General features: G+C 45.4%; 1 protein-coding gene across 1 annotated transcript in view; it reads right to left on the bottom strand.

Annotated features, from left to right (window-relative positions):
• Nucleotides 1–8967, bottom strand: part of IDH2 (isocitrate dehydrogenase (NADP(+)) 2) — a 31995-nt gene extending 23028 nt beyond the window's left edge. The window contains exon 1 of the mRNA XM_066592762.1: nucleotides 8727–8967. Within this exon, the coding sequence (XP_066448859.1) occupies nucleotides 8727–8835 (109 nt within the window). The 5' untranslated portion in view covers nucleotides 8836–8967. The remainder of the gene's footprint in view (nucleotides 1–8726) is intronic.
• Between the last annotated feature and the right edge of the window lie 18495 nt (nucleotides 8968–27462).

Raw genomic sequence — 27462 nt, 5'->3', positions numbered from 1 at the left:
GATACAAGGCACTAGCAGCGTAAAGTGTAATAATTCCACTAATCAGCACAAGCTCCTACATCTTAAATGATGCATCTATAGACTCCTATTCAGAGTCCCTCATTTTCATGGATGCTGGCAACCCTGGCACAGAAGGAGGCTAGAGGGGTAGCCTCATCTCAGCTTTTCATAGCCAGGATGGAAACCACTGCCATGGCTGACAGCCATCCGACCAGATCCTACAAAGTGCATTGAGAAATCTCTGCAGCTTTCATTGGAGTGAATGGAGGCTATGGAAACATAGTAGCGCACATGACTGCAAGTTACAGGAATTGTAGCGCTGCAATGCTTCCGTAGCTCCCATTCATGTCAAGGAGAACCAAGGAAACCGCTGTGCTAAAGCTCTTGGCTCTTCCAGGATGTCCTATCTTGGACATGAAAGGCAGAGATGGAGTTACCCCTTTAAATCTGGCAGGGCCATCCATCTTGACAGAGCTGTGTTAAAGGGTATGTTTACAGGCAGCAGGAATGCTGAGGAATAGCCACAGTGGACATTTCTGTATCCAAAATCCACATTATTGGTGCAGATTTTGACTTGAAATCAACTGCGAATACAGTGAGGAGATCTGGGGCTCTCCTCACCTCTGGAGTCCCCCCCCCCCCCCACTACAGGCCACCAAATGCTGGGGAGCACTGACAGCCAAAGACCTCGGAGAAGGAAGCACTGTATCTTCTGAAATAAGCTGTGGATACACTAATTGAGTTAAAAGTCCACACCAATGATGCAGATTTTGACTGTTTTTGGATGTGGAGCTGCTGCAGACTGTTCCACTGCGGAGGTTACTCAGGATCTCCACTACATGTAGAATCTGGAGCTTCTCCATTTATGCTGTGGATTTAATCTCAAACTGGGGATGACTAATACATCAGAGACTGCAGGCTACATGTGGATTCTGATGCCTATATACAGGGGATTTCCCACAGCTGAAAATCCACAAGTGAATGAATGAATTATAAGGGCAGAGACTAAGGCCTGTGGCACACAGTCAGGCTTGGGAGCAATTCACTGACAGCACACAACTTTACATTTACTACTGTGCACACAGCTCACCTGTACTTACTGCTCTGTGCTGTTAGTCAGACTAGAGAACAGAGTAGTCAGCCATCCCCCTCCCCCATACACTTCCTAGCAGCTCTAAACCATGCAGCAGTATAGACTCTGGAGTAGCTGCAACCTGCAGTCTACAGAAGGCAAGTCCCTTCTGGCTCCCATCGTTCACCTAAAGGAGATTGCTGGACACTACATCAGTAAGGGCCCCTTTCCACTGGAAAGGAAATCAGGAGTTTTTCGTGCGATTTGAGTGAGTGAAAATGCAGAATTATAAAACTAATGAATTTCATGGTTTAATTCTCATTTGCGCTGTTTTCACTCCTGCGATGCTGCATGGAAGAAAAAAAAAAAAAAAGAACACAAGTCGCAGGATGCCCATTCTTTCTGCAATATCACCCATTGTTTTCAATGGAGTTGGTGGATTCCTCCAGCGATCTTTGCATTTATTTCAATGGGGCTGGCACTGCTGCCCCCGACTCCATTGAAAGCCACAGATTCCTTCAGCCCTATGATGAGGCAGTTTCCATGTGAAAACGCCTCGCACTCAGGGCTTTAGAAGGATTGCGAGAGTGAAATCAGGCTATGAACCACCCAATATCGCTCTTACCAGTGTTTTTTTTCACAATTTTGCTGTTTTTTTTAATGTGAAGTCAATAGGACTTTCTAATGTTAAAAACGCATCCCATGAAAATCACAATGTGTTTTTAACATTAGAAAGTCCTATTGACTCATGTTAAAAAATGCAGCAAGAGCGTGTGAGAAAAATGCAAGTGTGCAGGAGCCCTAATGGCAGCATCACCAGTGACCAACTGCAGCAGTCACACGACCAATGACTGGCACACAAGCGCTGCAGCAGCTTCTGGGACTGGAAGCTCTCTTTTGCATTCCCAGCCCATAAACTGTTTTGCCTTGAGACCCCTTTATCTATATAGACTGGAATGCAGAAGAGAAACGAAGGTTTTCACCCCTGCCTTCTTGACCCACTGCCAGCTGAAGCATAAACTGGCAGGGTGCTGGTCTGGTTAACATGCACCAGTCTTAGATAGCAGAAAGCACATTCTTCAGCTCCAGAGGATGACATTTAATCCGATCACATCCTCAGTCTCTGGTAAGAATAGCTGACTTCAGCAGGTTGGGTAAGCCTTGCAGTAGTCTACAGGATCTGAAGCTTCTCACCTCGACTTGTGGATTTTCATTCTGTATTACATGCATATTTTTTACATGGGGAATGCAGAAACCCCACTGACTTGCATTAGGGGATTCAAACACAAGTTTTTCACACATTTTGGTCTGTATAATGGACTGAAATAACCCATTGAAATGAGTGACATTGCACATATACAGAGTGAATATACCAGTGGTCATGTGACCATTTTCAAGCTTTCTTGCACCCAGATGGCAGGGAGCAGCATGGGAAGCAATCCTCTAGAAGATGTAGGGCACAGGGGTGCAATAAAGTTGGAGCCATTCCTCCTCTACAAATTAATGGGTGGACTATAGGAGGGTGCACAGTAGTGTAGTATATTTAAGGGGCCTAGGGCAGTGATGGGATTGGATTCTGTGGCATGTACTAAGGAAGAGGTAGCAAGTCTGGGGTCTGCAGGGACATGAGAATGTGATTCTGGGATCTGTAGAGTTTGGGGGAATTCTGGGGTCTGCATTGTGCATGGGGTTGATTCAAGAATGCCAACTAACTCAGATTTCCCAAGTGTCAAGAGCGATGTTTTGCTGCTCCTCCTGCTCCACTCCCAGCACACAACACTGGAAGCAGCCCCTTATCTCGGGGGTACAGGTTTGCATCCCCTTCTCATGGCAGTCAAACAGTGGTGACCTGGGAGGAAGCTGGGTGATGTCAGACGGGTAATAAGTTTCAGGTGGAGATTACATGTAGATGCTCTGCAGGACTTCTGATGGTGCTAGCCTGGGTTCTGGCTGGTGTACGGGAACTAGAGGGAGTAGGACCAGACCAGCCAGGATGTTTGCCTGCCAGTACAACACTTGGCCACGGAACCCATATCCTTCTGTTATGGTGGACTGATTTTTCTACTTTTGTTCTACTTTTATTCTGCCTTTTAAACTTAGTCTTCTCCGCTTTTGCTCTTCTTCCCCTTGTTTTTGCCAAGTTTTCATTCTTAAGGCTGGTTTACACAGGCTGATGATCGCTCAAACGAGAGTTTGAGTGACAGCTTTGAGCGACAGCTTTGAGCGATCATTTTGCATAAACTAATAAGTAACTACTCAGATACTTAAGAGCAATTAAGTGTGCAAATGAAGCCTTAGCTGAAAGCAGTTAATAGCCCAAGGGCTCTTATCTGCTTTCAGTTCCTTTGTTCTCCAGGGGGAAACCATGCTATCAGCACTACCCCCAGAGAACTGCTGATAAGGCTAACCAACGATTTTTAGGTTGGACTGAATTTAACAATCAGCTAGGGCACTCATTTAGATGCAACAATTATTGCTAAAGTGATCGCCTTCTAGCAATTATCGCTTCGTGTAAATGGGCGTTTAGTCTTCAGATTGATAAAAAAAAGGGAACAAGCCTAGAAGAGGCCACCTGTGAGTCACTTAATGTCATTGTAGACTCAGTTACTGCTTTACATCACTATTGAGTTCATGTAAGATCCGTAGCATTGTACTTGGCTAGACTACAACTCTCAGGACATCCATACCATTACTCAGATCATGCTGTGTAGGTCCACACTAAAAACTACAATGAGTTGCCAAGAATGTAGTGCTGTACCAAGCATTATTGCCAACCCAAGTCTACACCACAACCGCACAATCTCATTTTAGCCACAGGCACCACCTCATAAAAGGTCCTCCTCCCAGGTTAATGTGTCTGCAGACTGCTGAGAAACAAGTAATCTGTAACAGGTCCCAGTGTGAAGAAAGTCCTGGATGGAACATAACTATGCCAAGGAAGCAAGCCTGACCGCATTCCTGGCTGCCAGGCCAACGTGTGATCCTTGTCTGACCTCCACATCAACCTCCAAGGACAAGTTCATACTAGGCCAGTCTAGATTATTCTGCACTGCAGACTGCAAGGGCTTTTTAGAGTTTGTGACAGTGAGCAGAAGACCCCACAAGAGGAAGAACAGTTGTTACCTTCCAATCTAAATCAGAGCCCATAGTGAGAAGTCCTTAAAGATGACACAGTAGATCACTAAACAGGTCTATTATACTCTATGAACATTTAGTAGCAGCAAAATCTACTAGAGGACTAAGCCTAAGGGAGGTGGTGGGGTCTCATACAAAGTTTTGATTTCAGAATCCATGATCGCCGCCTGCACGGAACATTTGCAGTAAAACTCCAGCATAGAAAGGCATGCATTTGAGGTTTTGTTCACACTAGGGGTTAACCTACGTATTCTGCGAACGGAAGGAAAAAAAATTGCAGCATTCTCTATTTGAGTACAGATTCTGTGCAATTTACTCCAGTAGATTAGCACCAAGATCAATGCTCTTCTATAGGGCTTTTACACAGGCCAATCCAGATTCTAATAGGTGACAAGTGATTGTCATTGGTTGGCGTCACACCGCCTGTACACACCCTGTGATATCAATCCAACCATTTTTAATCTGGAATAAAAGCTACAGTTAGTTGACTAACAAAAATTTGCTCTTTAGTCAATATTTGTCCTCTTACAAGGTACCACAAGTGAGCAAACAAATGTTCTTGCCCAATCAGGCCATTCAAGAGACCCACAAGGATAGGATAGTTGGATTTCAACTGCCCACTCTTGATGGCAAGGTCACAGCAGCCACCAGAGTGGCTCATCTACCTGTTCTACATTCAGAACACTGTCAGAAGATCTAGCTGTCAGCTGAACTAGCGTTCGATCAACAGGTATGGATAGCTTTACTTCTATAGCCCCACCAAGTGTACATGAAGCTTACCGATGGCCAACTGAAGGTTCCTAGAGTGATCCAGCCTGGCCATGGTAATACCAACATCAGCATGACCCAAACCTGAGTAGTGCTCAGTAAGGCGACTCAAATACTAGATCAAGAACAGCCATAAGGTTTTAACACTGGGAACTGAATTTTCCACCACTGAGACAAGTTGTACATACAAAGAGGCCCAACTTGTTCAGTCCATGCATTTGTTATTGCCAGTTGCCACGGCAACATTGTGCTGTCCTGACGGTTCTTAGCAATTGACACAATTCCCATGGGGTCACTGCCAGCTGGTTAGTATTCTGGAGTTACTACAGAAGAGCCCAGCATTAGAGCCAACATTTTAACTAACGCTCCCACACACCCACCAACACAAGTCTAGCCGCCAGACAATTTAATATTTGTTTCCTCCATGGCACAAGTACTCTGCATATATTAGAGAGTCAAGTGTCCAAACTTACAAGTTTCCATAAAGTTTTAAAATAAGCCACTTTTGTCCTTCAGATTTTAGGTCTTCTCACACGTGGGTCACAACAGAACCCCATCCTACTAGGGCATTTGATGGGTACAAAGCACTGATCAGCAGGCAAAAGCCACTTCCCACACTTTAAAGGGGTTCTGACATCAAAAAAAAAATAAAAAATTGTACTCACCTTGCCTGGCCCGATCGCCAGGCATGTCCCCTTCAGCCAGCATCTTCTTCTGTGCCTTTAAAGCAGAGCAGGAGCGGTCAAAAAGACCGCTTCCTGCTCTGGTCCGTCCGTCAGGCACTTCCGAGGTGAACGGACGGACCGCCCACAGCAAGCACGTCACAAGCAGTGCTTGCTGTGGGCGGCCCGTCTGTCCTGCTGAACTCCGAGATTCTGCGCATGCGCAATGGAGACGCGGCCCGTCCTGACTCCTGTCAGAGGGCACCTCTCCACTGCGCATGCGCGCAATCCCGGAGCGGCGCGGCTCGTAGAGGAAGACTGCCTGCCAGGAGATGACCCCCCCTCCCCCCCCCCCGATGTCAAGAACAGAAGAACAGGCAAGTATAAGATTTTTATGCTTTAGCAGCCATTAAACCATGGGTTCCCTGTGTCCATTAGGCAGACCAGGGAACAATGGCTGCTAAAACATAAAAAAATTATTTGTGTCAGAACCCCTTTAATGCTATACTGCAATATATACACACTATACTGGAACAGTGCCCACTAGTTCAACCTCATGACAGAACAAATACCTGATCTAGAAGGGTGTTACCCGATGACAGGTTGACTGATATCCCCTACAGAGTAAACTACCCACCCAATTCCATTTGGTCACAGCAGCCAAGTAGGGATTGTGTAAGCAGCGATGTCACTTCAGGCTCTCATGTAACCTTCATACATTGTATCTCTTTAAATCTCACCACATATGGAATGCAACTTTGCTTTGGATCAGAAACATTTTAGCTACACTAGTAACATCCAATCTCATCTAACATCCACAAGGCTTCTATGAAACCTGCACATTGCATTCGGGGTGCTCAGGAGACACGATTCTAGTCATTTGTGGGAGCTTTAGTCTCTGATCCACAGACACATCCATAAGGCATTCAGGATGATTAAAGCTAGCAGGCTCAGGTCACATCTGAACTTTAACCCCCATCGGCGCACGGTTAGGCCTCAGCACAACCATATGGCAAGTGGCTATGAAGGTCAAATCTATCATGTGACAGTTCTAACTGCAGGACCATCTGACACCATCAAGGACTGGAGCCTCGCTGCACCATATCTGCTCCTGTATACAGCAGTACGGTAACACTTCTACATGACACGGGCTGCCGTTACCAGACCTGCACTCTATAAACTTGGAATACTTTCCAATTGCCGTTTAGTCACGTGCCTTTAGGAAGCAGATGTTACTTTGCATTTGACAGGAAAGACAACAGCTACTAGCGCAGCAACGAGCCGGCAGACCTTGTAAGGCTGCATGAGCTCAGCGATTCGTTATTCTATGAGCATGGCGCCCCAGTTAGAGCCCAGCTTTACTACACTGCAGTACTCAAGTTGTCCTGTCACTCCTGCAGTGTTCTGCAGAGGTGCAAATCAGAAGTCTGGGAAGGCAGCGTGATAACTTCTGTACAGCAGCCCTCACTTATCTTCCCAACAAAGTAGCAGCAGATAACAGCTGGTAACATCTCTAAACTGAGTATATGCTCTTAGTTATGGATATAGTGACCACAAAGTCACCCCAGAAGCCATCCTATGTGCCCTGCAAGAAATAAAGCTATTGAAGAGACCAAACTTGTCACCAACAGTCCAACACCAAGGTGAACAGCTGGAAGTGCACCAGCAGGGCCTCAGCCTCACCCAAGGCAGCCAACCATCTCCAAGACTACAGTACACTATCCCACAAAACGCAAGCCAGAAGCCAAAGACCTCATCTTGGTCAGCGGGCTCCCATGACAGATTCATTCGCCAGCGGGTTCAGTTATTCAGCTCCTATAACATAGCAGAGAACTGGAACCCAAAGTGCTAAGTGTGAATGAGCCCATAAAGCGGTATTCTGGCAATGTTACAAGAGTTGGTAATTTTTTTAAAAATATGGTCAGGCATGTGATACACCCAATGCAGTATTTAACTCTCCAGACCCCTCCACCCCAAAACAGCATAACGTCTCTGGTGAAGATCTCACCACCAGTGCAGAACAGAGATCAGATGACTGCTGCAGCCAATCAGAGGCTGAAGCATCCCATCCAGGTCCCCTGGTGTTATTATGGGTGCCATTATTTTAGAACATGCTTAGGCCTCTGATTGGAAGTCAGGTGACCCCTGTGACACATCTGTGCCGCTCCCATGGGCAGAAGAGGCAAGAATTGCTTTTGTCATTCTACAGCATTTCGTCTCTGGTCATTTAAAGAGTTTTTTTTTATACTTGAAAAACCCCTTTAAGCTAGAAGAGAGTACGTGGACACCAAAGATGATAAAAAAACTGACAGCACACACACACACACACTTCATTTCAGTGACAGCAGCGGGGATAGCGGAACACTTCAGCTACGCTATTCCTGACATTACCATTGAAACGACAGGAGCAGTGGCCAAGCATGCCGCTGCTCCATTGATTTTGCCAGTCTCAGGGAAGATGGGATGCCCATTCTAGTGATCAACAGTGGTCCAAGCTGTCAGACCTCCATGATCAGCTACACATAGGGGATAACTTAAGGTCACTGGAAGATCCCTTTAAGTGCAACTTCCCTCTGGAGGAAACCCTCATCCTTCTCCATCCTTACAGCAGGCATGAGGCTGCTCTATCATTAGCCTGGCTGCAAGTGCCAACAAGCAGCAAGAAAATGTGCCAAGTAGAATATAGGGCACAATATCTGCAGCATGCCCCATTTATAGGGCACAGCCCCAGGTCTGCAGCGTGCCCCATTCAGAGGGCACAGCCCCAGGTCTGCAGGACACAGTCTTGCATTAGTCCTCCCAGCCCCCTATAGATCCCCCCACAGGCGGGGCCTCACTCCCCCCATGTCATGCACGTTTGTAGGTCAGCGTCCCCGCCACCGACTGAAGGTCAGCCAGTCCTTAGCCGACCTCCGTGCCGGTCTGCAGGCCGCCATCCGGCACCCTGCCGCTATTTTAGGACGCTGCAGCCGGCCATGGCCATAAAGGGAAGAATAGAGGCAGCGCTGCGCATCCACAGACAATGGGCGCCGCATCTCCCGCGCTGTCCTGCAGAACCCCCCCCACACACCCGGCCGCGGCGCACTCACAGTTCCTCTGCTGCTGGGTGAGGGCGGGGGCTAGGGCACCGGGATTCTTGCCGAGCACAGCCGCGGAGGACCTGCAGATAGAGGTGACAGCTCGGAGGTAGCCGGCCATGTTTCCGTAGAGTAGTGAGAGCCGGGAAGACGGTGACACAGACGGGGAGGTGTTCCGGAGACACCGCACGGAAGATACTTCGAGCCGCTCTTCACCCCCGAGCCGCCCGGCTTCAAGGGCGCACACGTCAGCATCGCGGCAATTTATAGTAGGGATGACGTCACAGCCGGCAGGAGGGGCGGGGCCACAGCGTGCTCCACTTTTCATTCATTCGTATCCCACGAGCGGCAAGGAACTCTTTCACCGCCGGGCTGTGGAGCCTTAGCCCCGCCCCTTGTGGCTCAGTAACCCTTTTACTGCCGGACAACAGAGGCCCATTCACTTTAAAATACCGCGTTGATGAATGCTGCCACAAAGTATCGGCCTCCCTTACTGCCATATTTATGCCAGTGTTCTGCCCACCCTATGTAATGCATTGCTATAGAAGCTTGCTTCATGCCCTATTTGCATACAGTGATATATAAAAGGCCCCAGACATTCCTGTTTGTGGATTGGCAGACTATAAACCCCTCTAATAATGGATCTATGCTGTCGGCTACCACAGCCTTCCAGTAGGCCGGCTCTGCAGTCCTATGACAGCTGTCTAAAGGAAATTCTGTCTTTGTTGCCCATAGCAACAGCTTTCAGTTCTTACACTGCTGAAGTAAAATGAAAGCTGTGCTGTGATTGGTTGCTATTGGCAACACAGATTTTATCCCAGACAGCACCATAGGTGTGTGGTGCCAGCCTACTTTTCCATGGCCATCCTATATTAGGGGTACAGACTGGCATACAGGTGCCATGCACACGTAACACTGAACCACGTACACCACAATATAGGCCTTTATAGCCTACCGAGCCTCACATTGTGTCAGCGTTATTCATATAAGATGGACAGGACAAGCACTGCTTCCCTCATATTCTGGAAGCTCTTACAATCAGGACCCCAAGATATTACACAGAATTTCTAATTTTGTCTGTTTGTGTTCTACAGTGGGGTCACGGAGGTGGAGCTGTCTGACCTTGGGGCCCCACGGCAGCCATATTGTCTGCCACCGTTAGACTGATGTCTTGTGTGATAAGTGCCCAGGTCCTAGATTTATTAAGGCTGCCTGCACACGACCGGGTCAGATCCCTGAGCAGAACCCAACCCTGTGCCCGTCCGGTGACCCTACGTACCTGTCCGGAATTTTCTTTATCCTGTACTGCAGATGTGCCGGCTGTCGCTAGGCAATGACGCGGAACCTGTGACCTTTCCGCAATGATGATTGCGGAAGGGCTGCGGGTTGGGCAACTTTCATTGACTTCAATGGAAGCCATTCGCACGGAATCCGCCTAAAAATAGTGCATGCTGCGATTTCTACCCCGCAAGTAGATTGATTTCCGTTCATGGGCAGGGAAAAACGGTTTTCCAGTTTATGCTATGGCAGGTATTTGCTGCGGAATCCGGAGGCGGACGGCCGCTCTGGATTCCGCAATGCAAATCCGCTCATCTACAGGCGACCTAAAAGTAGCCATATATAGTAAGAAAGTAGCCTGGAGCCGATGTGTATAGAACAGGAGGTCTCCAGCTGTTGTAAAACCACTTACCCTGGGCAACCTGGTACAGACACTGATGGGCGACCATAGGCAGATGGCTCATTGCAGTCCTGATTGGCTGTGCTTTACGAATTTGCTCAATGTCATGGAATTGAGGAATGACATTTGAGGACATCTACTGTATGACTGTCACCAGAAGTTGCAGTTGTGCCGTCACATATAGCATAAGTGCTGCGTAATTTCCACAGCAGAGTTTTCCAGAGAAAACAATTGGGGCCATAAAAGTGGCACTATTACCAGTTGGGGCCACATAAGGGGAACTATTACTAAGTAGATCCACAGAGGGGACATTATTACATTGTGAGGGCACTGTTACTTTATGGAAGCACAGGGGGTGCACTACTACTTTATGGCGACACACATGCAGAGGGAGCAGTATTACTGCATGGGGATACGATTACTTTGATGGGCTACAGAGAGAGCACTAGCACTGGTAGCAGCAGAATGGGGAAAGCACATGGATACAAATTGGGTCTGGAAGAAATCGTCATGACTGTCTGGGCCAGATGGAGAACAAAGCATAAACTGGACAACTGTAATCAGAGAAGACATCACCTGTGGTTAGTGGAGGTAACTGCACTGTAATCACTATCTGTGTAGAATTGGTATGTGAATATTTGGTGACTGGATTATATAGGGTTATACTAGAGCTGAGCCGCTGTGACTAAACCTGTATTATAAAGGTTGTTATATACACTTTATTTTATTGTATCTTTTTAAGGGGGGGGGGCAATTTTGAGTTTTGCTATGGACCCCTATAAGTTCTATGTATGCCCCTGCATTAGGTCATCATTATGCATCATCCTAGATCTATTTATTTAAAAAAACCTAAAAGCCTTCACCATTGCTGTTAGCAGCCTCTGACTTGTGAAGGACAGAGCAGGACCAGGCAAGTAAAGGTGATAGAACACTCCCAAGGTAAATGTAGCTACCACCTTGATAAGCTGTATGGTTACAGCCTCCAGGCTGCGTAGGTCATCTCCCCTCCCCACTGTATTTATAAGTCACTCCTAGTGAAGACTAGTAGGTAATTATATTCTCAAGGTCGTATCCTTCTCCCACAGTCATAGACAGGCGAGGTGGAGTTAGCAAAAGCAAACTCAAATGTTTGGAAACTTACATGAAACTTTTAGGAAGAGTTGCCCAATTTGTCTCGTGAATAGGTCACCGTGTCTTCAAAGGACAGGTCAAAGCGCAATCCTATACTATTATCCAAAATGTGACCTTCCAGTTTACTCAGTCTCATGTGACACGCTGCTGTCAGAAGTATTACAGCTACTGGCAAATACAGGGGTAGATAAAGGGGAATTTACTAAGAAATTACAGAAAGGACAGACCCAAAGTGAAGTGTATTAAGACTTGGCACGTGTCTGACCAGTCTGAGCTGCAGACTGAAATCTATGCCAGCTACGAGCTGGTGCAGATTTCAGCTATAATTTACGCCAGTAAGTGTGACGAGCCAGTAATGCTACGTCCCTTTTGTTAAGCCCCACCCACTTTTAGTAAAGTGCCAAGCAGGACCCAAAATAGCACCAAAATCACACATTTTTGGAAAGTAGGACTTACCAGAAAACTCAGGTAAAAGAATTTGTGAACTTCCCTCTGTGTTTCATGTATCTGATATTCTTCAGCTTTCAGGGCTTATTCACACATCAGTATTTTTCACCAGTAGTTTGTAAGCTAAATTCGCCCTCGCCATCCATGTGAAAACAGCTTCGCATCACTTCGGGGATGCAGGGAATCCCCCGCCGCGGCTGTCACAGTTGTGGCAGAGGATCGCTGAGTTTTCCCCTTGCTCTCAATGGGGATGCGGACATTCAACTGTGTGCTGTCCGAACTGCGGGGACAGTGCGCACTGCATGAACTATTGCCGTCCGTGCAGACCAGAACAGGACATGCAGCGATTATGTTCTCATGTAGCTTTGGTCCATGTGAAAACTCGCCAATGGGAATAGCTTCATAGGCTATGGGTCGGTGTACTCTCTGTGCAATACACGAAAAGTACAGGGACATAAAATACGCCCATCTAAATAAAGTCTAAAAGCTTATTCACACGAGCATGTTTGGAATCGAATTTGTGCGCACAAAATATGCACGTGCATCGCACAGAGAATGGAACCCATTCTTTTCAATGGTTCATCCTCACTGTTGTTTTTTGAAAAGAAATGTGACATGAGCTATTTTTGTGTGCATTTGCGCACCAAAGGTCCCTGTAGGACATCCGGGTATGCGCAAAACACTGGCACGTAATTTGGCTTTATAGCCATTTAAGTCAGGACAGGGGTGCTTCCTTCGCCCATGTCAACGAGTGGTACCTGCGGAAATGTGCACAGTATTTGTGCAGGCACACATGCAAAAAAACACCCCAGGGCAGTTTCAGATGACCATAAAAGCAACTATAATCGCTGCTATGGAGCATATTTGCGCACAAACTTTTTTTTTTATGGCCCTCCAAACTCTCAATGTCACTGCGTAGGAGTTTGAAAAAAAACGCGGGAAGGTAGGTTGTTCTCGCACACAGTATTAGGGCTTATTCAGACGACCGTAAATCGGCCGAGTATTCACGCCGGCCGATATACGGCATCCCTCTCTCCAGGGGGAGGAGGCTGAAAGAGCCGGGAGCAGTGGTTTGAGCTCCCGCCCCCTCTCTGCCTCCTCTCCACCCCCTCTATGCCCCTCAGCACTATTTGCAATGAGGGGAGGCGGGACAGGTGCGGAGCTAATTCACGGAACTTAGACGTGCCCCCGTCCCGCCTCCTCTCATTGCTCAGAGCACTGCTCCCGGCTTTTCCAGCCTCCTCCCCCTGCAGAGAGAGCCGCCGTATATCGGCTGTCGTGAATACCCAGCCGATATACGGTCGTCTGAATAAGCCCTTAACTACGTGCAGGAAAGATAGGTCATGTCCCATCTTTTCTCGGATGTACTGTTAACGGGCGAGAATACCGCTAGTGAAAACGAAACCATTGAAATCAATAGTTTTGTTTTGTCCTGTTATGCGGCCATGATTTTCACAGCCTGATAGCGGGACTAAAGCACGTTCATGTGTTTAAGCCCTAAGGGTTTCTTCACAAGACCATCTTTGCACATGTTTTGCGCGCAAAAAATATACACGCACAATGTGCAGAGAATAGGACGCTTTGATGTCAATGGATTTGTTCTCATGATCTGCTCTATTTTCCTGCATATTTGCGCATTACGGACCCCATGCAAGTCTATGTGAGGTGCGCAAATATGCAGTCAATATGTGCGCAAATGTCCAATATGCTGCAAAATTCCTTAAAAAAAAGAACACATCTGACCGCATAAGGCTAAAAAGGCCTTTTAATCCACGGAACAGGTGTGTCGCGTACACGTGTGAACTGCCCGTTCTTGTGCAAAAAGTACAGTACTATGCGCAGACACGTGCACAAACCCCATCAACCTCGTTCACTGCGCAAATACCTTACGCTGAGATGAGATTATTTGCGCATATGCTCTTGTGTAGCCACCCTGAAACACATTGGCGCATGCGCAAATACACTTGTCACAACGGAGCGTATTTGTGCATGAACCAATGAAAATGTTTTTTTTAACTGTTCAAACTTTGTGCTATTGCGTGCGAGAAAAAAAAAAGCCGAAAGATATGGCAGGACCTATCTTTTCTAGCATGTAATAATATTGCGCAAGAATCACGCTCCATAAAAAAAGCTCCGTAAGCACGGTCGCATGTTTAAGCCCTAAGGGCTTATTTAGACGACCGTATATCGGCCGTGTTTTCACGCCCGGCCGATATACGGCGTCCCTCTCTGCAGGGGGAGGAGGCTGGAAGAGACGAGAGCAGTGCACTGAACTCCCGCCCCCTGTCCGCCCCTCACCACTATTTGCAATGGGAGAGGGCGGGCGGGGGTGGAGCTAAGTTTCTGAAGCCGCCCTAAGGGTGACTACCCACTACAGTTTTTTTCACTGCGAAATTCTCAGCGTTTTTTTTTCTGCAGGGGTCTATGGGACTTGTAATGTTAAAATCGCGATCGCGCAAAATCGCAATTTACTGCGAAATTGCGATTTTGTGCCATCGCGATTTTAACATTACAAGTCCCATAGACCCCTGCAGAAAAAAAAACGCTGAGAATTTCGCAGTGAAAAAAACTGTAGTGGGTAGTCACCCTTAGGCTGCATTCAGACAACCGTATATTGGCCGGATATTCACGCCGACCGACATACGGAGTCTCTCTCTGCAGGGGGAGGAGGCTGGAAGAGCCGGGAGCAGTGCTCTGAGCTCCCGCCCCCTCTCTGCCTTCTCTCCACCCCCTCTCCGCCCCTCTGCACTATTTGCAATGAGAGGAGGTTCCAGGAATTAGCCCCGCCCCATCCCGGCTCTCCTCATTGAAAATAGTTCTCCGCCCCTCTGCACTATTTGCAATGAGAGGAGGTTCCAGGAATTAGCCAGCCCCCGTCCCGGCTCTCCTCATTGAAAATAGTGCAGGGGGGTGAAGAGGGGGTGGAGAGGGGGCAGGAGCTCAGAGCACTGCTCCTGGCTCTTCCAGCCTCCTCCCCCTGCAGAGAGAGACGTCGTATATCGGCCGGCGTGAATAGCCGGCCGATATACGGTCGTCTGAATGCACCCTTACTTTTGACTTTTTTCATTATAAGTACTGAAACAACATGCAATGTATTTTTCTCAAAAAATTCATCGCAATATAAGAGAAAACGCATCTGTTACGTCCTGGGCTGATATCACAGTCACTGTGTAAATACATCCTCAGGGATGGAAAATTATTCAGCCTCAATCATTTAGTCATCATTTTTAAGGCTCACATATTTTACATAATTAGTGTGTATAATATACATGGGTGTGTGTACAATGCAAATAGCAAATGTGTATAACATAAATAATAAGTGTGTGTGCAATAAACACAATAAGTGTGTGCCTTTTAATGTTAACTTGTGGAAGTTTTTCCTTGTTCATGCCTAATGCCGATCAGCAGTGCCAACAAGGTAGGGTGGGTCTTAAAGGAGTATTCTGGGCATTTACTATTGATGATCTATCCTCAGTATCAATCATCAGTAGTTGATCAGAAGGAGTCCGACGCTCAGGATCCCCACCAATCACCTGATCCATCGGCCTGCTGTCAGTTCCATATCTGGCATCCGAAATCTAAAGTGTAAAATTCCATGGCAAAATCCACAGGATTTGTGCAGATCTTGACTCAAAAACCAGACGCAGGCCTCCTTTCACAACACTGCCACTCAATGTGTGTGTGAATGGACATTGATACATCTGGCTAGATAGATTGCAGACCATCTGACCAAAGAAGAGCAGGGGATCCACCAGCTAAGTGGGCATGATAGTTTATGGTATCAGACATGGAAGTTTATGCAGCTTTTCAAATTGATGTAACTAATCTATGCTGAATAATAATGGCAGCTCAGTTTTGCAGATTTACCCACAAAACTGTGCAGCCATTGTTAGATAATCAATTGACATGCTAAACACTCAATCTGAAAACTGTGCAAACCTCCATATCCCTAACCGTGTGGTTTGCAGCTGCTGCATCACGTAGAACCATAGCTGTATTGTTATATGCAGCATATAACGCTGGACTGACCTGCAGCAGACAATGGCAGCTCTGAGCTCCCAGTAAATCACTAGGAGGCCCTGGGCAGCATACGAGAAAGGGAAGGTTTCCCATATTGTGCCACTGCCGCACATTGGCTTTGTGAGTCTTTTCTGATTTGATAATAGTAGAATCCTTCCAGCAATTCCGCATCAAAATCTGCAGTTAGCAGTGCGGCATTTGCTGCGGACATCAAGGATGCCAACCCCAAATGACCAACACAACCTTCAGGATGGACAGGTGAACAATAGATACCAAAAAAGTTGGATATAAAGTGCAACCTGAGTACACAAAAGTGTATCTGTTTATTGTAAAGGCAGCATATATATGCGTTTCACGTTTAAACGCCTCTGCAGGCATACCATCAGACGGAGAAATTAAGCGAATACACCGTTGTGTATTCATATATGTTCCCAGGTTTTGCCTTATACCCAACTTTTTAACCTTTTTGGTGTCTGTTGTACTAAGGCCTCATATCCACTGGGAAAATCAGGCCCGCCGCGGATTCTCCATGCAGAATCACGCAGCGGGTCCCTCCTTTCCAGGGGACATGAGGCTAAAAATAAGATTAAACTCACCTGTCCGGACGCTGCGGATCTTCTCTCTTCGGCCAGGCGGATGTGCTCGGCACGCCGGCAGCGTGCCGCACGGATGCGCCGGGCACTCCTTTTTTTTTGAACTCCTGCTCTCCCGTGCTACCGTGCCGGAGAGCAGAAATTCAGGTACCGGTGTTCCGCGGATCTGGACAGCTTCCATAGGCCTCAATAGAAGCCTGCGGGAGCCGTCCCCGCGGGAGACCTGCACTAAAATGGAGCATGCTGCGGGTGTTTTCCCGCAGACGCAATCCGCTCCTGAAGGGAAAATGACATCGGCAGGTATTTAACTACCTGCAGGTGTCCAATGCATCCCTATGGGGCGCGGATCACGCTGCGGGAAAAACGCTGCGGCTTTTAAATCACATTTTACCAGTGGACATGAGGCCTAAGCCTGATGCAGGAAATTTCCGGACTTAGTAAATTTCACCCTATCGCTTCATTCACAAGAGTGCATATCGGCCGGCAGTTTTCACGGCCAGCCAATATGCGCTGTGATTTGATGCATTGGATTCCAATGCATCAGATCACATGGGCGTATTTCTGAGACGTAAAAACGCCCGGCCAAGCCAATATAGCACCAGGCGTTTTTACGCTGGGCCCAAAAGATAGTCCTGGAACTATCTTTTGGGCCGGAATATGGTCGGCCGCTGCATGGGTTCCTATGGGAGCGACCTCTGTTCTCCTCCCCCAATGTCATACCACATGGTCAACACTGCCCCAAGACATGCCACATTGTGTTAATGACTGTTTCAATCCACATGGTAGTCCCTCTACTTACTGATCATCATGTTTATTGGTCCATAGGAAACATGTCATTGTTTGAAATTAAAACTGATTGTTCAGAACTCACATTGTTCAGAATTCTCTATCTGTGTGTTGAGTTTTGTATCAGTTCAAGCATTTCTTCACGGTGTGGCATTTACTCTGTGACGCAGTGTATCTTAGCTGACTGGGTCAGGAACGCTATCTTTTCTCCTTAGAGAGAGCACCTGTAAGGTCAGTGAGTGAGTAGACTAATGCTCCTCTGTGTAATATGCAAATAAGGGTGATAGAACAATAACTCTGCAGCGCCACCTATTGGAAGGCAGCTTCCTGCAAGTCAATATGTGCCTTTCAATAGGTGGTGCTGCAGAGGTATTGTTCCATCTCCCTTCTCAGCTGCCTGTTACTGCCATAATGGGGCAATGTGTATTAAATAGATGAGATGTAAATAGATGAATAAGAACATATAGCGAATGGCCCCTATGCGTCAGCTACAGGTGGCAGATGTTTTTACAACTACAGTTTTGGCAAACTTTAACTTGACATTTTAAGTGTTATGTACCATGATTCAGCAAGCTGGAACTTGATGTTTCATTTGCATATGATGTATTAAATATGAAGTTAAAGTATGCTACATCTGAAGGTGTGTGGGGCAGTAGAAGAACAGCTATTTCACTTCTGAAAACTGCTGCAGATAAAAAGTGTGGCAGTTGTGCATGAACCAACCAAAGCCTAGCTTCCATTTTTAAAATTCAGGTCAAACAATGAAGATGAGCAACTGTATGTGTGTGCAAAAAAAGTCATTGTTGTCTCTGCACATCTCATATGAATGAGGGTTGTGCTGCCGACAGTCATGATTCTCTATTCGTGATCAATAATCACATTTATTTGTCCTCCCACTATAATCTGATTGGCCCATGTAGACAATAGATAAATCAGTGTCAATCTCGTTGATCAGCTCTTATGCAGTACTGCAATTGCCCATGTAAAAGGTCTCTTACATGCACTTAACAGACCACCATAATCTTATCAAGTATATTAGGAAAATGTTTCAAGTCTTTTATGCTTAAAACATGTACACTGAGTTATTAGTCTACATGCCTCTCATTGGTTTAAGTGCATTGTAATGACTTAAGTCTTATGTCCACGGGCGGGTCGGATTCCGTGTGTGGAATCCCACCGTGCCCATGGCCGAGGACCATGTGTACCTGTGCGGGCAGGTGGTGGCGTCCGCTCGGACCTCTCTTCTGCCAGGACCTCTGTACTGCAGATGGTCTGCACGGCTCGCTGTCGGACATGCGCAGTACAGATTTTTTTTCAAATCTCCTCCTTTCCTGCGGGATCCGTGGCCCATCCACAGTGCTAGCTGCGGGGGGGGGGGGGGGGGCCCGAATGGGACGGCTTCCATTGACTTCAATGAATGCCGTCTGTGCGGGATCCGCACTAAAAAATGGAGCATGCTGCGATTTGTTTTCCGGACCAAAATCCAATCTGCGTGCTTTAATTCCAGTGCGGACACCCATGTTTCTCTGTCGCCACCTTGAACTGCAGATCGTCAGCGCGGATTCTGTCATTCAATTCCACCTGTGGACATTGGGCCTAATTGAAAAGAAAATCCAATACACATATTACTCAAGCTATCTGCCTCGCAACCTTGGTTTATATCAAACGCCTTTACAGTACATCTTAAAAGCAAATTCTTTGTTATGTATGATAGTGCATGCTAAGTTATCTCTTGACCGGACTGTTGAAACTCCCTTCCCGTTTCCTTGGCCTTCAAGTCAGTAGACTGGCATTGCTCCAGTCCATGGCTCATACACAGTCTCCTGATAGTGAAGTGGCATTGCTACATATGAATTCTTATGCCGAATACTAATTAAAACAGTCTAACCACCCTATTTTTTATCATTTTCAGTTGCCCAATTAGACATAGAATGGAGGTTATCAATAGCACTTCATCTGCCTATCAAATGGATTATAGGGCATACAGAAGTGCAAAAGGGGCACATAGTTAGGCGACTGGTAGTCATTATTCATATGATTAGTGTATTGACATACCTCTGAAACCCTCACCTATTGGTATTTGGAGAATATCTTTCTGCCTTTCCTAACCGGCCGACAAAAAGTGGGGAGGTGGCCACGCATCGGTAGAGCTCTCTCTTTAAGAATCTACAGGGGTTGAACAAGGATATGGAAACACTGTATGAAATCCATGCATTACGTTACATGGGATTATAAATCATATTTCAATAAGACATGTAGAGACCAATTTTAAGTTGAGGTAATATGACAGATGCTGCCGGCAGAAGTGACCATCTGGCCAAGCAACAAGGTTCCATTGGTCAGAGGTTTGGTCATTCAGCTGCTCTTACCAGCCGGCTCCCAAAACCACCTAGAGCAGGGCAAGAGGTGAAGTAAACACAAAAAGTTCTCAGCCAAGCAGTGGTCAAAAGGGCAGCACAGTGCTAATGATTAAAATCCCATGCATTTCTAAGGTGTTTCCATATTTTTGTCCACCCCCTGCAAGTAATTCACTGTCTTAGTTGTTACTATAACCTCCATGCACTTCAGCGGAGAGGGTTTTGCATATGTGCAACTACCTCTCCTATATGTGGCTGTCATAGGGGGTTTCTTAAGTGGGATAGGGTATACGGTATGCTTGACAATGCAGTTGAGCACAATGATATATGGTATATAAAACAATCAGTTTCCTTCATCGATCGAATGCAATGTAAAGGTATCCATATAGGTTTGTTGGAATTGCATTAATGTATGAGTCTGCCTCATTTGCGTTTTTTTTGCCTTTCTCTGGATCAACAAGAGGGGGGGGGGGGGGGAACAGGCTGAACTGGATGGACATTGTCTTCTGTCAGCCTAACATACTATGTTACTATGTCTTGTATTTATTCTTTGTGCTTTCTAGTCATCCACAGTTCTCGGAAGGAAATTGATATTTTCAGTTTTATTATATTTTTCCAGGGATGTCTGGAGGTGATTGTTGTTATCTAAGATAAGCCTGAAATTAAGAGTAATTTTCCTACATGTGCCAACATCACTGTTTCACAAAGTCAGGTCTTCTGAGGACACAGGACTAGCAAGGTACTGAGAAAGGAGCGGGGACAAAGAGCAACATGTTTAAACATTTGACTGGATGCTACTGATCTGGCAAGCAGGATATTGGAATCATTTCCATGAAAATGTCTAGTACACGTAGTAAAATACATGTGACTCGTCATCATAATAAACATTAACGGACTTTGAAATACTCTGGCAATTCTTCACATAGAGACAGTCAAGGATTAATGGTCAATAGACTTTACTTTGGTGACGCAACAGCTGGGTTTTAAATTAATGGAATAATACAAGCCATTGTATCTTTGACTCTAGTAATGGAAGTTGTGAGTTCTCACTTTTAAAATGACACTTTGCATTTCAGAATTGTCTATAATATTAATAACACAGCGTACATAGTATCATCTCAACAACCTCTTTATCATTTGAATCTACCTGTTGCTTCAGGGGAAAATTAATATTACATGCCAGTATTCAAATTAATGACCGACTGCGTAATACGTTACAGAACCATCAGAGCAAGAGCTACTCTTTGTTGGTAGGTTTCTACTTGGAGTCATAGTATGGGGTCCCAAGACCCACTTTTATTATGTCCAAATGGCCTTTTGCACCTTCAGCCAGGCCTTTTACTTGTTTTTATCATCTCTTCTCTTAAAGAGTTTTTTTGAGTTATATATTTTTTATAGTTTTGTGCTCCCCATGCCCAAAACTATATAAAATAAATAAATTCCCTGTAGGCACCGTGGCATCGGACAGGTGACCTCACCCAGGCAGAGGGCATGGTGACATCCTGTAAACCTGTCATGTGGGCTTCTAATGTGGAAGTTCCCCGGAAAGTTTTTGGAACGTCATTAGTGATGTTACTGTCAGGCTTTCTATTGGCTGCAGTGGTCATGTGGGTAAACAACCTGTGAAACCGCCGTAGTGCTTGTAAACAAAAGACCAGAGGACTTAGAGAGCAACGGTGGAGCATCGTGACAGCCAGAGGTAAGTATTGTTTTTTTTTTTACGTATACTACATCTTCCCACTGCCACTAATAACTCAGATGACCCCTTTAACTTTTTAGGCCTTTCTCTTGAACTATCCATAATTGTAACATGCAGTCAAATGTCACAGTTAACAACGCCCCAGGTATTTGATGTGTTTTATCTCAAGCACATCTGATGCAACTCAGAAGCCCTTGATTAGTTGTACCAGGTGTGCTTGAGACAACAACTGATTTACAAATTTGTGCTACTATGACAGATTCTGTTCAGGGGGTTGTTTAATTCCAAGACTGCAATGGTCATTAAAAGTGGCATTTTGTGTTGAATATAAAGAAACCACTTGTTATATTAGTTGTGTTGAGCTATTTAACCACTTAATGGCTGCCCATATGCCTTTTGACAGTGGTTGTTAAGAGACCTTATTCTGAGGGTGAAGTCACATGAACGTATATCGGCTCGGTTTTCACGCCGAGCCGATATACATTGTCCTCGTGTGCAGAGGGGGGGGAGGATGGAAGAGCCAGGAGTAGGAACTGAGCTCCTGCCCCCCTCTCTGCCTCCTCTACGCCCCTCTGCACTATTTGCAATCGGGAGAGGTGGGATGGGGGCAGGGCTAATTCGCGGAACTTAGCCCCGCCCCGCCTCTTCCCATTGCAAATAGTGCAGAGGGGCGGAGAGGAGGCGGAGAGGGGGGCGGGAGCTCAGTTCCTTCTCCTGGCTCTTCCATCCTCCCCCCCCTGCACACGAGGACAACGTCTATCGGCTCGGCGTAAAAACCGAGCCGATATACGTTCGTGTGACTTCACCCTGATCCATACACCTTTTTACAGCACTGCCTCCTACAGCCTGGCACTTGGCTTAACAGCCAGGACCAAAGAAACAACAAAGATCCCTACTGTTTAACACTTTACATGCCACGGTGAATGTGACCATGGCATGAAAAAGAACTGACAGAGAGAGAGCTCCCTATGTCACCCATTGGACCCCCGCAATGTAATCCCATATATGCACCCCATATTGATACAACTTGTCAAAAAATAAGCCCTTAGTTATGTCAACAGAAACATTAAAAAGTTATGGCTCTTTGAATTGAACAATAAAAAAAATTGAAAAAATGGTTGGTCATTAGGGCATAAAATGGGCCTGTCAATAAGACCACCTGCAGACGGCTGGGTTGGATCCCACTTTGAGAATTCTCGCAGCGGGACCCAATCTGAGCCCCTGCAGGGACCAGCGCGGCACTCAGCTCTCCTGCGACTCCAGCTTTTTGATGTGCTGGCTGCCGGCCAGCCGACGCATGCTCAGAGCGGAGCTGTCGGACGGGGAGTGACATTTCTGTGTGGGGCTCGCAGAGCCCCGCACATAAATAGAGCATGCCGCGATTTGTTTTTTGTGCGTAATTTCGCGCAGACAAATCGCGGCCATCTGCCTAGGATTGCATTTTCTAATGGAATCCTATGGCAGCTTCCACGGGCAGAAATTCTGCGGGAAATCCGGCCGCAGAATTTCCGGCCATGTGCAGGGGGCCTAAGGGGTTAAATTGTTCTTGTTTGATTGTTCTTTTGCAAACAGCTAACAGTTTGTAAATTTGATAAATGCATCTAATTGGCAATGAGGGCTGAAAAATGTTGATTGCAACTAAATAAATATGATTGAAGTGTGGAAACAGTGACTGAATAGGAGGATTCCATTGTGGGAAATATCATGTATGTATTTTCCTACAATGGGGATATTTTTTATGAATCATTTTGTAAAATATCTCAATTCTAATAAATACCCTGAAAATTGCCAAAATCTGTGTGTATAATTTTTTTTCTTTTGCACAATGTGTCCTTGACATAATACATTTGTTGCAATATGGGGAATATACAGTATATTGCAGGGGTCCTGCCGAATGGCTGTAGTCATCAGCATCAATGCAATTAACAGCATGAAGGTGGTCATTATAACACACTGAATAATTGACTATCTCACACTGCACGCTGTTAAATAAAGCCTTTCAAGAGGTCTTATTGTTTGCATTATATTGTCATCAATAATGCAATAAGTCTAACCTTTGTATATAAACTGAGGCAGCCACAGAATCTTTTTTGTAATGCAGAGTCATGAATATAAGGGCTTGTGCACACTGCAGAGGCGATTAGTATCAATGGAAAAAATGTCTTCACTAAAGAGAATTAAAAAGCTTTCTCCATTATGACTGTGACTTGATTCCACAAGGACTGATAAACCTAGACAGCATACCCAACTATTACAGTGCAACATTGCCAAAGTTCTGAAGTGTTTTGCAATGCTTTGAAACTTTGTACCAAGTTAACCGCTTCATGACGCGGCCCTTTTTTTTCCCATTTTCGTTTTTTCCTCCCCCCCTTAAAAAAAAATCGTAACTCCTTTACTTATCCATCGCTGTATGAGGGCTTGTTTTTTGCGGGATGAGTTGTATTTTTCAATGGTGATATTTAGTGTACCATATAATGTACTGAAAAACTTTAAAAAAATTCTAAGTGGAGTAAAATGAAAAAAAACCCGACATTCCGCCATCTTTCAGTGCGTCTTGTTTCTACGGCGCACAAACTGCAACAAAAACGACATGATAACTTTATTCTGCGGGTCAGTATGATTGCTACGATACCAAACTTGTATAGTTTTTTTTTATTATACTACTCTTTTTTTCAAAGATATTTAATTTTTTTCAATTATTTTCTGCCGTTATCTTGTGCGCGTAATAACTTTTTTATTTTTCCATTGCGGTAGTTCAGCAATGGCTCATTTTTTGCGGGATGTCCTGTAGTTTCTGATATTACCAATTTGGAATACGTACAACTTTTTGATCGCTTTTTATTGCGTTTTTTTCTGGGATACAGGGTGACTGAAAAAGTGCATTTCTGGTGTTCTCTATTTTTGTTTTCAAACGATGTTCACCTTGCGGGGTAAATAATGTGCTACTTTGATAGATCGGACTTTTATGGACACAACGATACCAAATATGTATTTTTATTTTATTATTTAGACTTTTTAGTTATAGATATAGCAAAAGGGGGGTGATTTAAACTTTTATTACTTTTTTGTTTTTAACAATTAAAAAAACTTTATTGCTCTATTTTTAACTTTACTTTTAAGTCCCCCTGGGGGACTAGAATATGTGATTCTTTGATCGCTCCTGCAGTATGACGTAATGCTATAGCATTACGTCATACTGCATTCTGACTGGCAGTCTATCAAGCCACCCAACGGGGATGGCTTGATAGGCAGTCTCTCAAAGCAGCCCTGGGGCCTTTCAGAAAGCCCCAAGGCAGCCATGACACCTGCATGGCTCCCCCGATCTCATCGCAGGGGGGGGGGGGCGTACGCTGTCAGAATTGACAGCGGCATTTAAAGGGTTAATAGCCGCGATCGGCCGATCGGGGGTATTGCCCACGGGTGTCAGCTGTACGTCCTGGAGCAAGAAGCGGTTAAAGAGACCATACTTTTCATTCAATGGGGAATTTAAGGGGGTCATATTATGTTGGGGGCACAGAAGGGGGTCTTTATTATTATTTGGGGCCACAGAATAAAGCCTCATTTATGCTGGATAAACTATCGGGCAAAGGATGCCCGATGGCATATGCCAGTAAAGCTCGCTCCTGTGCTGTTACACAGGAGCGAGTTTCGCTGGCATCACTCAGAACGTGGCCAGCAGGGAGGCAGGGCAGCTGGGGGAGCGCTCTCCTCCCACCGCCTCCATTCACTCTGAGCAGAAAGTCGTTCAGAACAGCTTACACTGAACAGCTAGTCATTCAGTTTTCTGCATGCAGAAACTGAACGTCTGAACAACTCTCACTCAGTCATTCAGTCTCTGCATGCATTTACACGGGATGACTATCATTCAAACTCCCACTGTAGCGCGGGACTTTGAACAACCTTGAATGATAATCATCCCATGTAAATGGGCCATAAGTCCTCTTACTAAATGGGGACACCCACAGAGTCCTATTACAATGTGGGGCCACAGAAGGGGTCTTACTGTATGGGTCACATGGGGTTCTATTAGTAATTGGCACCACAGAGGGGAGTCACTATCAATAAGTGGGCACATTACTACTATTGGGAGGCACTTGTTTGTAAAATGCACCCATAATACACTTGTTTGAAACTGGCCATGGTATGTATGCATTCTGTGTGTGTTCTTAACCCCGTAAAGACCATAGTGTTTTGGTCTTTAAGGACCTGACACTGTTTAGCGATATGCCCATGTGTTGGTTTTATGGTCCTATTTTTTTTTTACATAAATTTATATTTTATTCTGTATTTTTTTTAAGCTTATTTTTGTAACTTTTTTCAACATCTATGTCCTCCATGACGTTATATAAGACCTTTGGGGGACATTCACATTGTATTTTTTTTTTTTTTTTTCACGCTTTTCCACTGTAACTGGAGCATTCATAGGAGCCCTAGTTACAGTAGTGTGACGGTATTCACTGTGAGATATGATGAGACGTCTGCTAAGACCACGTGATCGCCAGATCCCATGCAGAAAAGGCCGAGGCTTATTGGATCTGTTGTGGGCGGGTGTCAGCTGTAAGAAACAGCCGACACCTGCATTGTATGAAGCGGGATCAACCCGCGATCCCCCTCCATACACACCCCGAACCTGCAGGATGTAAATGTGCCTGCTGTAGTATTAAGGGATTAATATATTGTACTAGAGTAAAATGTGTCAAATTTATTAAGAGACATACAGCTCTTAAGAAATTTGGTGGATAAATACAATCTGCGCCAGGTATGAGTTGGTGTAGACGTGCGCCATAATTTACTCAGTTTTTGGCATAAATTAAAGTAAATCTGCTGTTCCCGCAGGTCACACCGCCAACCACTAAGCTCTGCCCATTTTGTGGAAAAGTGTCAAGCATGGTGTAAAGTTGAAAGGAATAGACCTAGGACAGAAGTGGTGCTGTTTTGGGACAAAAAAAGCAGACCCATTCTTCTAGTACCGAACAACCACTTTAAATAGTCTGGTTAGCAACCAGCTCAGATTGCACTGAACGATTCCCGGCATATTTCATGTGCGTTTTGCTATGTGATGATTTACTATGATACAACTACGTAGGATAGTGTAGATCCTTACTATTCTACCAACAGTTGGAGATGCTCAGATGACACAAGAATTTGTGTGGAAAATGTGTAGGAATGTAAGTTATGTCCTTTTTTGTGCATTGAGACGAAGCTTGGTGGAGACATTGTACTGTATAGTGAAACTTTTAAAACCAAGACTTATTAAAGATCATTTACAGAAGTACAAATTCTGTTGGTGCAATTTTGCAACTACTTTATGACTAAATGTAACGGGTTATGCATAAAACAGTACATGTATAGTATGGGAACAGTATGGTATAGTAAAACAAGTTGAAAAGGTATGCTAGACAGCTTGTCCCTTCCAACTGACTGTTTAGGAGGAATTACATGGCTTGCATTCCAAAACATACATGAAAAGTGTTGGAAAGTTATCCACGTGACCACATGATCGCTCCTGTTCTGTCAGCCAAAAGGGAGGTGCTGATTAGCATACAGCATGCTCCTTTGAAAATACCGCCGAACTGCTGCAGTCGCACTCATTTAAGTAGGGAATCTGATGGATTGACACCTGATAGTCCCATAATAGATTGTATTTAACTCAGCATTAGGCTAACAGATACCTATACCTACACTATAAAAATGAGGGATCTCATTTTCCAAAAAATAAAATCCTCAAATATGATATGAGGGCTGTAAGACTACTTTTTACAGGAATTTGCTGCTTTGCTTCATGTTCTCTACCACCTTTTACTGGATTCCATATGTTACCATACAAACTGTTATGGCCGGTGGCATCCCTTACTTTCTCCTGCTTTTTGGCGTGGCCAGCTCCGTGTCCCCCGTGTTGTCTTTGACAAACGCTGAATCTACTGTCTAGTCTCCTAGTTTCCATAGAGTGTGAGAACACACCCAGACCTCCTCTTAAAAACCAGTGCGCACCCTGTTTTCTAGTCCCCAACCAATCTTGACAGGTGCTATGCTATTT

The sequence above is a fragment of the Eleutherodactylus coqui genome, chromosome 2 (assembly GCF_035609145.1).
Source record: "Eleutherodactylus coqui strain aEleCoq1 chromosome 2, aEleCoq1.hap1, whole genome shotgun sequence".
Taxonomy (NCBI): Eukaryota; Metazoa; Chordata; class Amphibia; order Anura; family Eleutherodactylidae; genus Eleutherodactylus; species Eleutherodactylus coqui.
The sequence above is the reverse complement of the archived record's forward strand: the minus strand, read 5'-3'. Positions and strand labels throughout refer to the sequence as shown.